The following is a 12250-nucleotide window of genomic DNA, read 5'->3' as shown; positions in this document are numbered from 1 at the left end:
TGTGTGTGTGTGTGTGTGTGTGTGTGTGTGTGTGTGTGTGTGTGTGTAGGTTGGGATGAGGATATGTAGTAAGGAGGCATGGTCTTGATAATCATGATAATCAAACACAAAGCAGATTTTCTACATTTCTACAGTTAGAGAATTGTTTTTTATTTAGTTGCAGATTTTGTTTTTTAATTTTCTTTTACCTATTCTTTGCAAAATATTCAAAGAGGCTTCATTGTCATGCAATTAGGGAAATTAAGCCTATTTTTCATTTGAGTGAGTGCATTTCGTAAATGAAAAGGAGCTTCTAACAATAGTGCATCTCATTCCTGACAGTCTTCCTCTGTTAATTAGCAACTCACTCCTCAGTGGCATCCAGAATAATTAAATTTTTTAAAAATTACATTGGGTTGCTAATCAAGGCTGTGTTTATAGAAAATAAGGGCTTTGGAATTAAACACTGAAATTAAGCATTGCTTCTAATTAGAAGAGTGTAGGTAAAGTAATCTGGAGACAAAACTCTAAGGGGAAAAATCTTAAAGGCTACGTGGGTTAGCCTCTAATCACAATTAGATAAGCCTAGATGTTGAAGATTTTCTAACCTAGAGACTTTCCAACATTTCACAATCCACTGAGTCAAGGATTTCTTTGATGTGATTTATCCAAAGGTTTCACGCAACTTTGAAAGTCCGTTTCCCATCCTCTAACCTTTAATGAAAACAGAAGATTGGTTCATCTGTTTGTTTAATACCTCCAAAGATGTGAAGGGATTCAATGTTTCACTTTTTGTTCTTTATTAAAAATTATTCTGATTCTTTGCTCTCCCCTCAAAAGACAGGTTACTCTCTGCCATCTTTCTTAAGTATAATAGTACCACAGGCATTTATCCAAGGAATTCCTGTCTCTCTTAGTGTGTGTGTGTGTGTGTGTGTGTGTGTGTGTGTGTGTGTGCGCGTGTGTGTATTATTTATAATATATATATATATATATTTCCAGGATATGCCTATTAAGTATCCTAATGGGCATCTTTACAGTCACAGCCCAGTGAGATTGTAGGAAAATACAGTTGTAAGGTAACCCTTCATAGCAGCTGTTTCTCAAATTTTGGCTAAGGTAACTACCAGCATAAACATTGCCTGGAATATCAGAAACTTCTGAATCTGAGTCACTGGCCGTTGGACCCGGGAATCTGCAAACTAAATAAACACCCAAGGTGATGACTGTATGCTGGTGTTTGAGAAACACTCTTTTAGGGAAGGAAAGTATTCCTCTGTACATTTGCCCCAGAAACTATTCTTTGAGCCAGAAATCATTCTTTCTCCTTCCCTCTCCTCTTCCCTTTCCCCAGAGTCCTATATTTAATGCAGCATAGTAAGTAATATGCATGACAGGAGCCTTTTATTCAGAACTCATAAATATAAGTTAAGATGTTTCTTTATCAGTCTCAATCTTCTTAACTCCTCTTTCTTTGAGGGGATGAACTTTCCCCTCCCTCACAGGACTATAGGAGGCAGTGTCCCATAGCTGCTGGTAGTACAGGCTTTGGGGTCAGACAGACCTAAGTTTGAATCTTTTGTGGGAACTTGGTTACATTTCTCAACCTCTCTAAGTCTCAGTTTCTTCCTTAGTAAAATGCAATTAATAATTTCTGTGTCACAAGACTGTTGTAAGGATTAGAGTTGGTCTTGTATATAAAGAGGTTAGCACAGTGTCCGGCCATGGTAAGAGGCTGATAAATACTGAATGTTATTATCCTTGATAAATTTAGCCCAGAGTTGTTCTTCAGTCTCCATAGTTGTTCCTTGAGGAGAAGCACATGGTTAAATGATTCTTCCAATCTTGATTGTCTAGGGACTCTTCTAGAAATTCTGGCATTCAGATTTTCTGAAATAGTCATTTGGGTATAGACAATTGAATGGAGCTAAGAAAACTGCCCAGTTGAGAACAGACATCCCAATAATCTGTATGTACTTTGGCAGGAAGTTTATGAATGTTAAGATAGATTATGGCCATCTTACTGATGATTGAATCAAAACGAAAAGAATTAAATTCTTATTACATGCACCAGGGAGATCATAGACTCTTAATGTCTCTTAAATCGTGAGCAGTGTGAGAATCTGATGGAACCTACAAACCATTCCCCCCAAAATGCCAGACACGCACTCCCAAACATTTCTGCATCTAGTTTCAAAGAAGTTCATGGACCCCACGTATTTCATAACAATCCATGGAGCCCCTGCTTTATACATAGTCCATTAGGAATTAACTGAGATTAATAAGGCTAGATCATTCTTAATCACTTTCTCCTTATACAGAAATAGAAGGTTTGAAATTTTAGAAGTCAGAGATTACACTTTTAAAATTTCAGTTCTTGGTCAAAATAATATTACATCTGTTCAGCTAGATGGGTGTTTCTACTATTCTGGTCACTAGACAAGGATGGGCTAGGTCTGGCTAGTTACATTTGCATGCATCTGATAGGTGTTGGGTAGGGAAGACAAGATTTTAAGGATGGTTTTCTTTTAAAAGCTCCCTGGAGCTAAAAGCTTGTATCCTAAAATCATAAATATCATGATCTTGTTTCATTACGTGTGTATAACTACTTGCCTTTATAGGACCTTATTTCTTTCACTCTGGACCTCTTACCACCAACCTCAGCAATTCATGTTAGATGATCTCTATATGCTGATACCTTCAGTTTCAAGCTGGAGGATTTTGTAAAGGGAAAAGGTTCGAAAAAAAATAATCTGATCTGACCCCTCTATTCTATAGATGATAAATTGAGCCCTCTTAATTTGTCTAAGGTCACATAGCTAGTGATACGCCTAGAACTTGAAGCCAGGTGTTCCTTGCACTTTTCACTGCTTAGATTATATTTCCTCAAATTTGGTTTGGGTCTGCTGATGCCAGTCAAAGCTTGTGTCTTTAGACTTTGCCCTCTGTCCATCCCCTTCCTGTTACAACTGGACTCAGATTCTGAACATAGCTTTTCTGTTGGATTCAAGAGCTTCAGATTTCCCTGTTTCTGATCGGGCATCTGGATTTGCTCTTCCTTTATCAGTATCTTTCCAGCCCCTCCAAGTAGGTAGACTCTTGATACAAGCCTTACTAGGCCTATCTTTCTTAGCCGCTGTGGCCGTTTCATAACTGAGATACCAGGGACTAAACCACAACTCCACAGGTGGCTCCAGGGCTCCTGGAACAATGCTGGACTCTCCTCAGCAGCTGCAGGGCTTTTCCAGCTATGGCCCGGGCCAAGGAGTTCTGTTCTTCTACTACTGTGAACCTCACCTCATCTACTGAACCTGACATGAAGGAACTGCTTTGTCCTCTCTGTAGAGAATGTGGATGTTCTTCTAAGATAACTTCCTTATTAGGAAGGATAATAGTAATTTACAAGTTTTAACACGTCCTCTATCATGCAACCATGCACCTGACTTAACATTTAAAGATTTCTCACCACACAACATCGGAACATTTTTTCCTCTGTATTAAGTATTAGACTATTGAATAACTATTATGAAGGGAAAAATGTTGCTAAACCTCTTTTTGGTAACATACACTAAAATAAATTCCAGGGGGATTTAGAACATAAATATGGTTAAAGAACCATAATAAAAGACATATAAATAAATGTGTATATAATTTGGAGTTGTAAAGATTTTTCTGAGCATAAAAAGGAAAAAAAGCTTAAAGAGACTAACAAAGATAACCGTATACATATTAACTTCATTACATTAAAAATTACATGTAAGTAAAATTAAAAGGTAAATGTCAAACTAACCAAGCATTAGTAGCTTTTCTAACTAAGGCCATAAAACAAAATCAAGGTCATAAACAGTCACAGATGATAAATGGCAAAAGAATATAAAATATTGAGCTTCATTAGTAATGAAATAAAAGCATATAGAGATGAGATGCCATTTTCACCTAACAAAGTAGCAAACATTTTAAAAGATAATAAAAGTAGGTTTGATAAGGGTTTAGGAAACTGGCACTCTCACACATATACTGCTGGTGGGAATACAAAATGGTACCATCTTTATCAACAGTAACTTGTCAATATGTATCAAAATCATTAAAACATGCATGCCCTTTGACCCAAAAATTCCAATCGTAAGTGTTTATCTTAAGGAAATTATCAGAAATGATAACTGATATCTATGGACAAGGGTGTTTGAGCATGAAATGGCCTTAATAAAATTTGCATTTATATAATGGTATACTACAAAAAGATAAAAGTCCTGTTTTTAATTCTCATGTCTCCTGATGTGTTATATCAGCTCTAGGGTGGGGCTTATATAATCTAAAAAAAAAGGATGTTTTTTAAACTTATTATTCCTAACACTACCCACAGGAAATTATCTGGACAAAGTCTTTCTTGGTGGGAATAAACAGAAGTGAGAAGGCCTTATAGCTGAGTAGTAGGAGGACTGGAGAGGACTGAGTGGGAGGAGAGCATGAGTTTTTTTAAAGTCAAGGAAGATTGATTTAGATATGAGAAAGTGCTCTTAATATAGGTGGATTAAAAAATTTACAAAATAGGGCTTCCCTGGTGGCGCAGTGGTTGAGAGTCCGCCTGCCGATGCAGGGGATACGGGTTCGTGGCCCAGTCCGGGAGGATCCCACATGCCGCGGAGCGGCTGTGCCCGTGAGCCATGGCCTCTGAGCCTGCGCGTCCGGAGCCTGTGCTCCGCAACGGGAGAGGCCACAACAGTGAGAGGCCCGTGTACCACAAAAAAAAAAAAAAAAAAAATTACAAAACAGTGTGTGAATTAAGATTCCAATGTTGCAAGATAAGTGTGTGTATTAAATCTACATTAAGATGTTGACATGAAGAGAGCTTATTTTTTATTATTTTTTGTAGTTTTCCACTGTAACCATATATTCAGAAAAAATATATATGCTATGAAAAAGAAGGAGAAACAGCTTTTTACAGGTGATTAGACGCTTTCTGGGCCTTACTTTGCTTCCAGGGCCAGAGCGAAGATGCCAGCAGCCAGGGGTGCTGAGGCAGAGGTGCCTGTGTGGGTCTCTGTGCAGTCGTTGTGCAGGTCAGCACTCGTCTGAGGGGCACCAGGAAAGAAAGAAACATGGGAGAGCATGTGAGGAGTGTGATCCTGTCCCCGGGGGTTAGCCCTACCGAGGGCTGCATCTGTTAGGATCAGGAAGCCCAGCTGATTCGATTCCCTACTTCCTCCTCTAAACTACAGGCGGATGTTTGCCATCTGCTGATGTTTTAGCTCACTCTCCTCTATATGCAACTTGTCTATAATTCTGGCGTCAGAATGCCTTTTTCTGGGGATGAAGTCCTCCCACTATGAATTTTTTTTCTCTTCTGAGATTCCCAAATGAAATGCTGTCTGTAAGAAAGGGAGTGTTTCAAAATCACTGTGAATCATGCTGGCCCATTAATCATCAGGTCCATTGTGTTTGGCCTGGCATATTTAGAAGGTTTGCCTCAGGCACAATTCCCTTCTGCCTTCAGATTGACATTTGACTACCTCTTCAGCACGAGGAGGTAAAGCCATCCTGATCTGGGCCACTTGAACTATTTGCACAAAACGTGTCTAGTGTGTGCTTTGCACTCACTGTTGACGTAATCTGATGGCCATGAGTTAGTGTCACATTTGTACTTTGATGAACATGGTGAGTTTTTCAAATGAAAGTGTGCTGGACTTAGATCTGGGCTCAAATTCTAAACCTGCCACTCAGTAGATGTGTCCCATGGGCAAGCCACTTGGTTTCCCCATCTGTCAAATGAGGTTGATATTTCTTGACTCCTATTCTGAGGCTGAAATGAGATCCTGCCTGTGAAAGCATTTTCACACAATGTGATTGCACATAAGGAATTACCCAGGCTAATTTTAGCTTAGTGAAGAGGTTGCTGAGATGAAGGGAAGAAACCAGAGAGACTTCCAATTAGTCTGCCTGAGGACCACAGTGGTGTTGGTTGAACAAGTACCTGGGCCAAAGGATTACTAACAAGACACCCACCCAGGCTCTCACACTATGATTTTTAGCTAGAGATTTCAAGGTGTGGGAGGGAGGTGCAAAAAAACCAGTTTGTTCTATTATCACCTCCTTTGGCTTCCCACTTGGAGTCGCTGAATATCTCAAGTTCTGGTAGCCCTGTTCCTCTGGGGGCTGCGGAAGCAAGGTTGCCCTTTTTACCTGTTGACGCAAGTAAGCCCCAGAGATGACTGTGCTGAGGAAGAGGTTTGCGTAAGACAAAGGCTATGTTAGTGCAACTGTCTCAAATAGAATCCACCAGCTGTCTCTTCTATGGCTCATTTACTTAAGGAGGGATCTTTACAAAGATGGAAATTCTTCCTCCTGCTTCACAGAGTGGCTCAGATGAGGGACCGTCTATGAAATGGTGACTCTGAAATGGACCACAGGCCATTTTTTGAAAAGCCACTCTGAACACCCACAGGGTCATCAAGAACCAGGGGCTGTGAATGCAAGTGGGGCACATGTCTGGTAGGCTCCTTTACAGCAGGGTATAAGATATACCTGCCGTAAAGAACCCCTAGGTAGAATGTTACTGTCTCTTTGAGTAATTGAAGATGTGGGCACGAGAAGTAGGCCAGGGCTTCTAAGTTGAGACCATAGTTTTACTGTCTAAACTAGAGTAGGTTGAAGAAACAGGGAGTTCCGGAAGAGTGATCCTGCGTGAAGATCGTAGTTCTGACAGTTTTGTTGAGATGCCATTAATATGAATTTTACACACATTCCAAAGGCTAATTATTAGGCAGGTTACCCACAATCTAATTGGATCATGACCTGGTTTTTTACTGAGATTAGGCTCTACATACTTTAGCTGGTTGGTTCTTTCTGTGTCAGGAGTTAAGTTTGAGGCTTTCAATTCTTAAATGAAAAGAAGTGCCTCTCTTTGTTCTCAGAGCCCCCGAATGGGCCTTCATCATCATGCCCTTGAAGGGAAATCCAATAATTGCCCTTGGCAGTCTGACTCATGGAAACGAAGGCACAGCCACGCGGGGGCTGGAGATGTTCTCTGAGCATATAACCTTCCTAAGCTCCTTATTTGGATGCTGAGAAGTTCACCTCAGGGGAAATTTAGACTGTTATTTTCCTGTAGGTCGTCCATCCTTAGGAGACATAGCCAGTGTATGCTCTGTATTTTTATCATCTGCTAAAGGGCAAGTCAGACATTTTCCCTGCTATTAAAGGATCAACAAGTACAAGGGTGATAAAGCTCCAACAGCCCTAAAATCTCCTTTAAGGCTGTTTTCAGGGAGGCATCACACAAGCTGAACAGACATTTGGAGTCTCGGCCACATGTAATGACAGATTGGTGGCTTCTCAGGGCTGAGTTTAAAAATGACTGAGAGGCGACATCATTTTGCCAGAAGCATCATTATGCCCGGGAGAGAAAACTTCCCAATATATACCCACCCTTCAAGTGAGCAAAGTGTGAGTCTCCCCAGCTGAGACATGAAGCTTAAGCAAATCGGTTTGACCAAAGGATCCTTCTGAAGGCGAGCCGTGTTCTCCTACCTAAGCAGAGAGAGTTAGACAAAAGCAACCTACGATTCGCTGGTCGGTGTAATCCCCGCTGCTGTACGAGGTGGCCAGCGTAGAGGAGCACTTCTCAGCGTACCAGGGGGATAGGCCTTGCTGCGAGGCACTGCTGATGGAGATGGTGTAGATACTGTCCGTGTACCCATCACAGTCACAGTTATCTCCCTGACGTCCCCCATTCCCAGAAGCCCAGACGAAGATAGAGCCCTTTCCTTGTCTCCCCTAAAGGAAAAGCCAAAACATATCACGTCTATTATCATCACTGGGGTCACTGTCACATCCCAATAAAATCCCCAACAAATATATAAATACATGCATGAAGTTCTCAGAAACAGTAATTTGGAGTCTGTTTCAACTCCAGGTCTTCCAGCATCGATACTGGAACTCTCGCGAGACTGTATGTTATAAGCCACTGAGCTCTGGTGCTGCCAGCCCTCCTCCATCTGGACCCTCTCTGGGATGGCGCTGAGTGAGGACTTTTCTCTTTTTTCTTTATTATGTGGATTCATAATCTGGCCTTCAGCACTCACTCGAATTTCTTCACTGTTCCCTTGGCTTATGTCACTACGCTTGAATCTTTGAACTTCCTTTCTTTCTGCTTGAATCTTCTGGCTGACTGATAGAATGACAAAATCAGGCATTATTCAGATCTGCTTTGCAGCTGCATTAAAAGGGACTCTTCAATTGAATGGAACTCGTCAAGGCTACCCTTTCTATGAGTTTTCAATTTGTGCTCTCCAAAATTCTACTTTTGTTTCATCCTGTGCAGAACGAGGCCTTAGAATCCTGGCAAGAATGCACTCAACCCCAGTGACAGAGAAACACAACCAAGGCACAAGTATTCATCAGGCACGTGCAGAGAGGGAGGTGGCACATTGCTATATTTAAGGATGCATTTTCAGAGTATTTGAAAGAAGTCTGGGTAGTAGTTTACCTCATGTAGAAATCCAAAAGCAGCAGGAAAATGAGAAAGGACATATCCAGAGTATTTTTGAAAGTAAATATTCTAAGACTAATGAATATCTGTTGAATGTCAGACCCAAATGTGGAAAACTTTCTTAACCCTTAACTTCCATCCCTTTTAAGGACGATTTGGCTCTCTAAATGCACTTCAAATCATAAACAATAACAAGAAGTTCACAACCATTTCTATGCATATAAACTAAGTATCCTTCCCTTCTCCTCATATTCAAACAGTCAGGTTTCATTTCAAGTGGGTCTGTGTTAAGCATCTCACCTGTTTGACACCATATTCAAAAGCCTTCTGGGCTAGTCGGCCAGGCCCCTCCACAGTTTTCCCATCATCATTAGGGCCCCAGCTCGCACTGTAAATGTCCACATGTCCAGGATTAAATCCAATTGAGCTGGCTTCAATAGCATCCGTCACAATGCCATCGAGCATCCTTATCCCTGAACAGCAAAACAGACAAATACATATGCTGATGTCAGTGTGTACATGTAGAATGGCACGATGCTCTTAATATTCATTTTTTAAAGGACTCCCAAAAGAGTCAAAAATAGGTAACCAGTGTATGTCCCAAATGACTGTGACCCAGCTGCTAAAAGCACAGCAGGGAGATCAAGTCACCGCCTGCATAAGCTTCCTTATGTGCTGTGCTGTGCTGTGGCCATGGTTGTTGTCACTTACAAAATGTCTCCCCTCCCTCTGCTGCCCTGATAACCTGAAAATGACAGGATAGCTTTCAGAAAGAGGCATCAAACAGCTCTCTCTCAACATGCCTGCTCATGACTATACCATGAATGGCTGTGGCCTGGTCAGTGCCTTACAGAGGACTCTGTACGGGAAACCGTGCAGCTTGAAAAGATCTACTTACAATAGGAAACTCACAAATAGGGAACAAACTCTTGTTTCTAAGCACTGATTAAAAATAACCCAGAGGCCATTCTTTTATGTGTTTGCTAAGAAACATTTTCAGGGAACATGCTTCCTTTTCTTCTAAATAATCTCAAGGATGAAATCATTGCCATGGATTTTACTCCTGAGGGGGAATCGGTTTTCATCAGGAGAAGGCAGATGCAGTGGCTCTATGCTTTCCAACAGGCTGTCACCCATCATCAGACTCATGTATTCAAGAGCCAGGAAGGCAAAAGCAATTTAGACGGATCCAGGCAGCTACCTGGTTATTCCTGGCTTCAGGCTAATGATGCAATGGAGTGCACAGCTTTATATTTTCACACTATTATTTACTATGGAGCTTGGGTAAAAGAACAGGTAGTTGACATGACTAGTAGAAGTTATATTTATTTTAAAAAAATTGTTTAAAATGCATTTAGGAGAAAAATCCCAGCTCTGCTATTTACTAGCTCTGTGATCTTGGGCAAGCCACTTAACTTCTATGTGCCTCAGTTTCTTCAGCTGTAAAATGCGGATGATAACAGCTCGTGTGCATTGAGGATATACTATATGCGGCTACCATCGTACAGGCCTTAAACATATGAACTCATTTATCCTTATGACAACCATTTGAGGTGGGTGCTGTAATTCTCCCCATTTTACAGGGAGAGAGACTGTGGCCAGAGAGGGACAGGGACTTGCCCAAGGCCACACAACTTGCAGCTGGGAAGCTGGGACTTGAATCCCAGAAATCTGGCACTCAAATCCATCCTGTTAACTTCCAGGATGTGGATAATGTCTTGGAAGGTAAATGATGGACATACAGTAGGTGTGTTTTGGTTTCCTGGAGAATCTTGCCTTTGATTCCTCCTCTATAAAATGAAGGGATGAGATGATTCTCTCACAGACTATAGCTACTTAGTTCATCATTACTTAAAAGCGCATTCTTTTTCTAGGTGATTACGTAATTTGTGCTCCTGCCTCCATTTTCTTTAAATTAACATGGCATTTTGACGATGCTGGTATAAAGGAATCAAGAATGACCCTTAAAATCTAGGAGTGTGCTGTAATAGTGAGAGATGCATTCTATATGCTAGGATGTATATTTATTTGATTTCTGAAATGGAATACAAAGCCAGATTCAAGGTATACTCAGGTAGAGCTTAAAGGAGTTTTACTGTCATTGCCATGTTCTACAATGAATCATTTTGTTGTGGTTTTAGAAAACAAACTAAATGCAAAATTCATAGTATAACCATGAAAGCCTGAGGCAGGGCTAGTGTGAAGAGGAGAGACAAGTGTTTTATTCTCTGTGAGCCCCTGCAGATCCACCCTGCACCCTTCTTCACAGGAACGTGGATGGCAGCAGTGGGTTCTTTTGTCTTCCCATTGGTTTCAGCCAACTGAAACAGCAGCAGGAGGTTTGGGGGTGAGGGGAGAGTGAGGTACTCATTCCTGGATCCCCCCTGCTTAGAAGCAACTCCATTGTTGTACTCATGGCCACAGCTCCTGTCCAGTGGCTGTCTCATGTGGTCACAGCTTTCTCTCTCCAGTTTCCATGACTACTCCCTCCCCTTGCTCCATTAAGTCTAAAGGTGGTAACATCTGCTTACATCAGTTAGTCTCTTGTTGGTTTCTTTTAGCTCTTGTAAATGGTTCCTTTATTAAATTGCCCTGATGGAACTTACCATATGCTTACCTATAAAGACACTGACTGAAACAACCAGAGATTCTAAATTTTTGCTACCACAGATAACCTTTGGCTCCTTACTATAAGAAGTATGTATTCTTTTTATTGTTTTTAACTGTTCTTTGTTATGAACTAAAGGACTACAGAATTGACAGGCAGGGAAAATCTTCGCCTAAATTTACCTCCTCCTCCTGTTCTCTTAGCAAGCACTCAATAACAAACTCTTCTAAATCAGAACACAGAGAAAATTAGATTTGCTTCAAAAGCTTTTCAACATTTCCTTTTCCCACCCAACAAAGACGTATGGGCTATATTCAGCTATCATTTTCTAAGAATCCAGGTCAATTGATTTGCTTGCAAATCACATTCAAGTCGTGTAGCAAATTTTGCATGGAGTTCATTTCTTCCACTGGTTGTTGCAAAGTCCCCCCACACCACCCCATTTACACCAGGTAATGCAAGACTCAAATTAAGGTGCAAAACTACAGGAACAACCCTTTGCTTTACCTCCAACTTTGGAATTGTATGCAACTCCGACCCCACACTTGTGATTATTTGCTTGCATGGCAATTTCTCCTGCACATCTGGTCCCATGTCTGAGGATTAGAAAATAGGATTTATAAAACGTAAATGAGGACAGGCATTGGTGTTGCATATGAATCCATGGTACATGGATATGTTAACTTTTTGTCAGGCTTGTTGCTGGTTTTCTTCCCATCGGTATTAGATGAAGTGTAGGTATCAGATGAAGGGAACATGTACTGGAGCCCAAGTATATGAGTTCAAGTTCTAGCTTCTGCCACAAACTAGTGATGTGACCTTGGGTAAGTTACTCGTCCTCAAAGAATTGTGACATCCCATAAAATATTGTATGCAGAACACTTAGGAAAGTGGCTGGTATATAGTAAGAACCCAGGAAGTGTTAGCTATTGATACCATCTCAAAGAAATGGTTTCTGTACCAGAATTTTGGTGTTAAAGTGACTCCTCACTTCCCCTCACTAGTGACTTCCTTGGATTAGTTTAACCTGTACAAGTCCTAGTAGGATGTGTAAAACAGAGCCCCCTCTCAAGCCCTCCTCTCCTCCTCTAACCATATACCAGACTAAAACATCTGAAGGTTTCCTGGTACCAAGAGGATTTTGAAATTTTAACAAGACACTACAGGCTATTTGG

General features: G+C 41.0%; 1 protein-coding gene across 1 annotated transcript in view; it reads right to left on the bottom strand.

The window, feature by feature from the left end:
- Positions 1 to 12250, bottom strand: part of PCSK1 (proprotein convertase subtilisin/kexin type 1) — a 42501-nt gene that overhangs the window by 14782 nt on the left and 15469 nt on the right. Inside the window, exons 6-9 of the mRNA XM_027100571.1 lie at positions 11583 to 11671; positions 8768 to 8940; positions 7540 to 7752; positions 4951 to 5051 (exon numbers count right to left, since the gene is read on the bottom strand). Of these exons, the coding sequence (XP_026956372.1) occupies positions 4951 to 5051; positions 7540 to 7752; positions 8768 to 8940; positions 11583 to 11671 (576 nt within the window). The remainder of the gene's footprint in view (positions 1 to 4950; positions 5052 to 7539; positions 7753 to 8767; positions 8941 to 11582; positions 11672 to 12250) is intronic.

This window comes from Aethalodelphis obliquidens, unplaced genomic scaffold, assembly GCF_003676395.1.
Source record: "Aethalodelphis obliquidens isolate GAN/ISIS:26980383/991018 unplaced genomic scaffold, ASM367639v1 scaffold4, whole genome shotgun sequence".
In the NCBI taxonomy this organism is placed as follows: Eukaryota; Metazoa; Chordata; class Mammalia; order Artiodactyla; family Delphinidae; genus Aethalodelphis; species Aethalodelphis obliquidens.
Note: the sequence above shows the minus strand (reverse complement) of the source record. Positions and strands in the feature narration are given on the sequence as shown.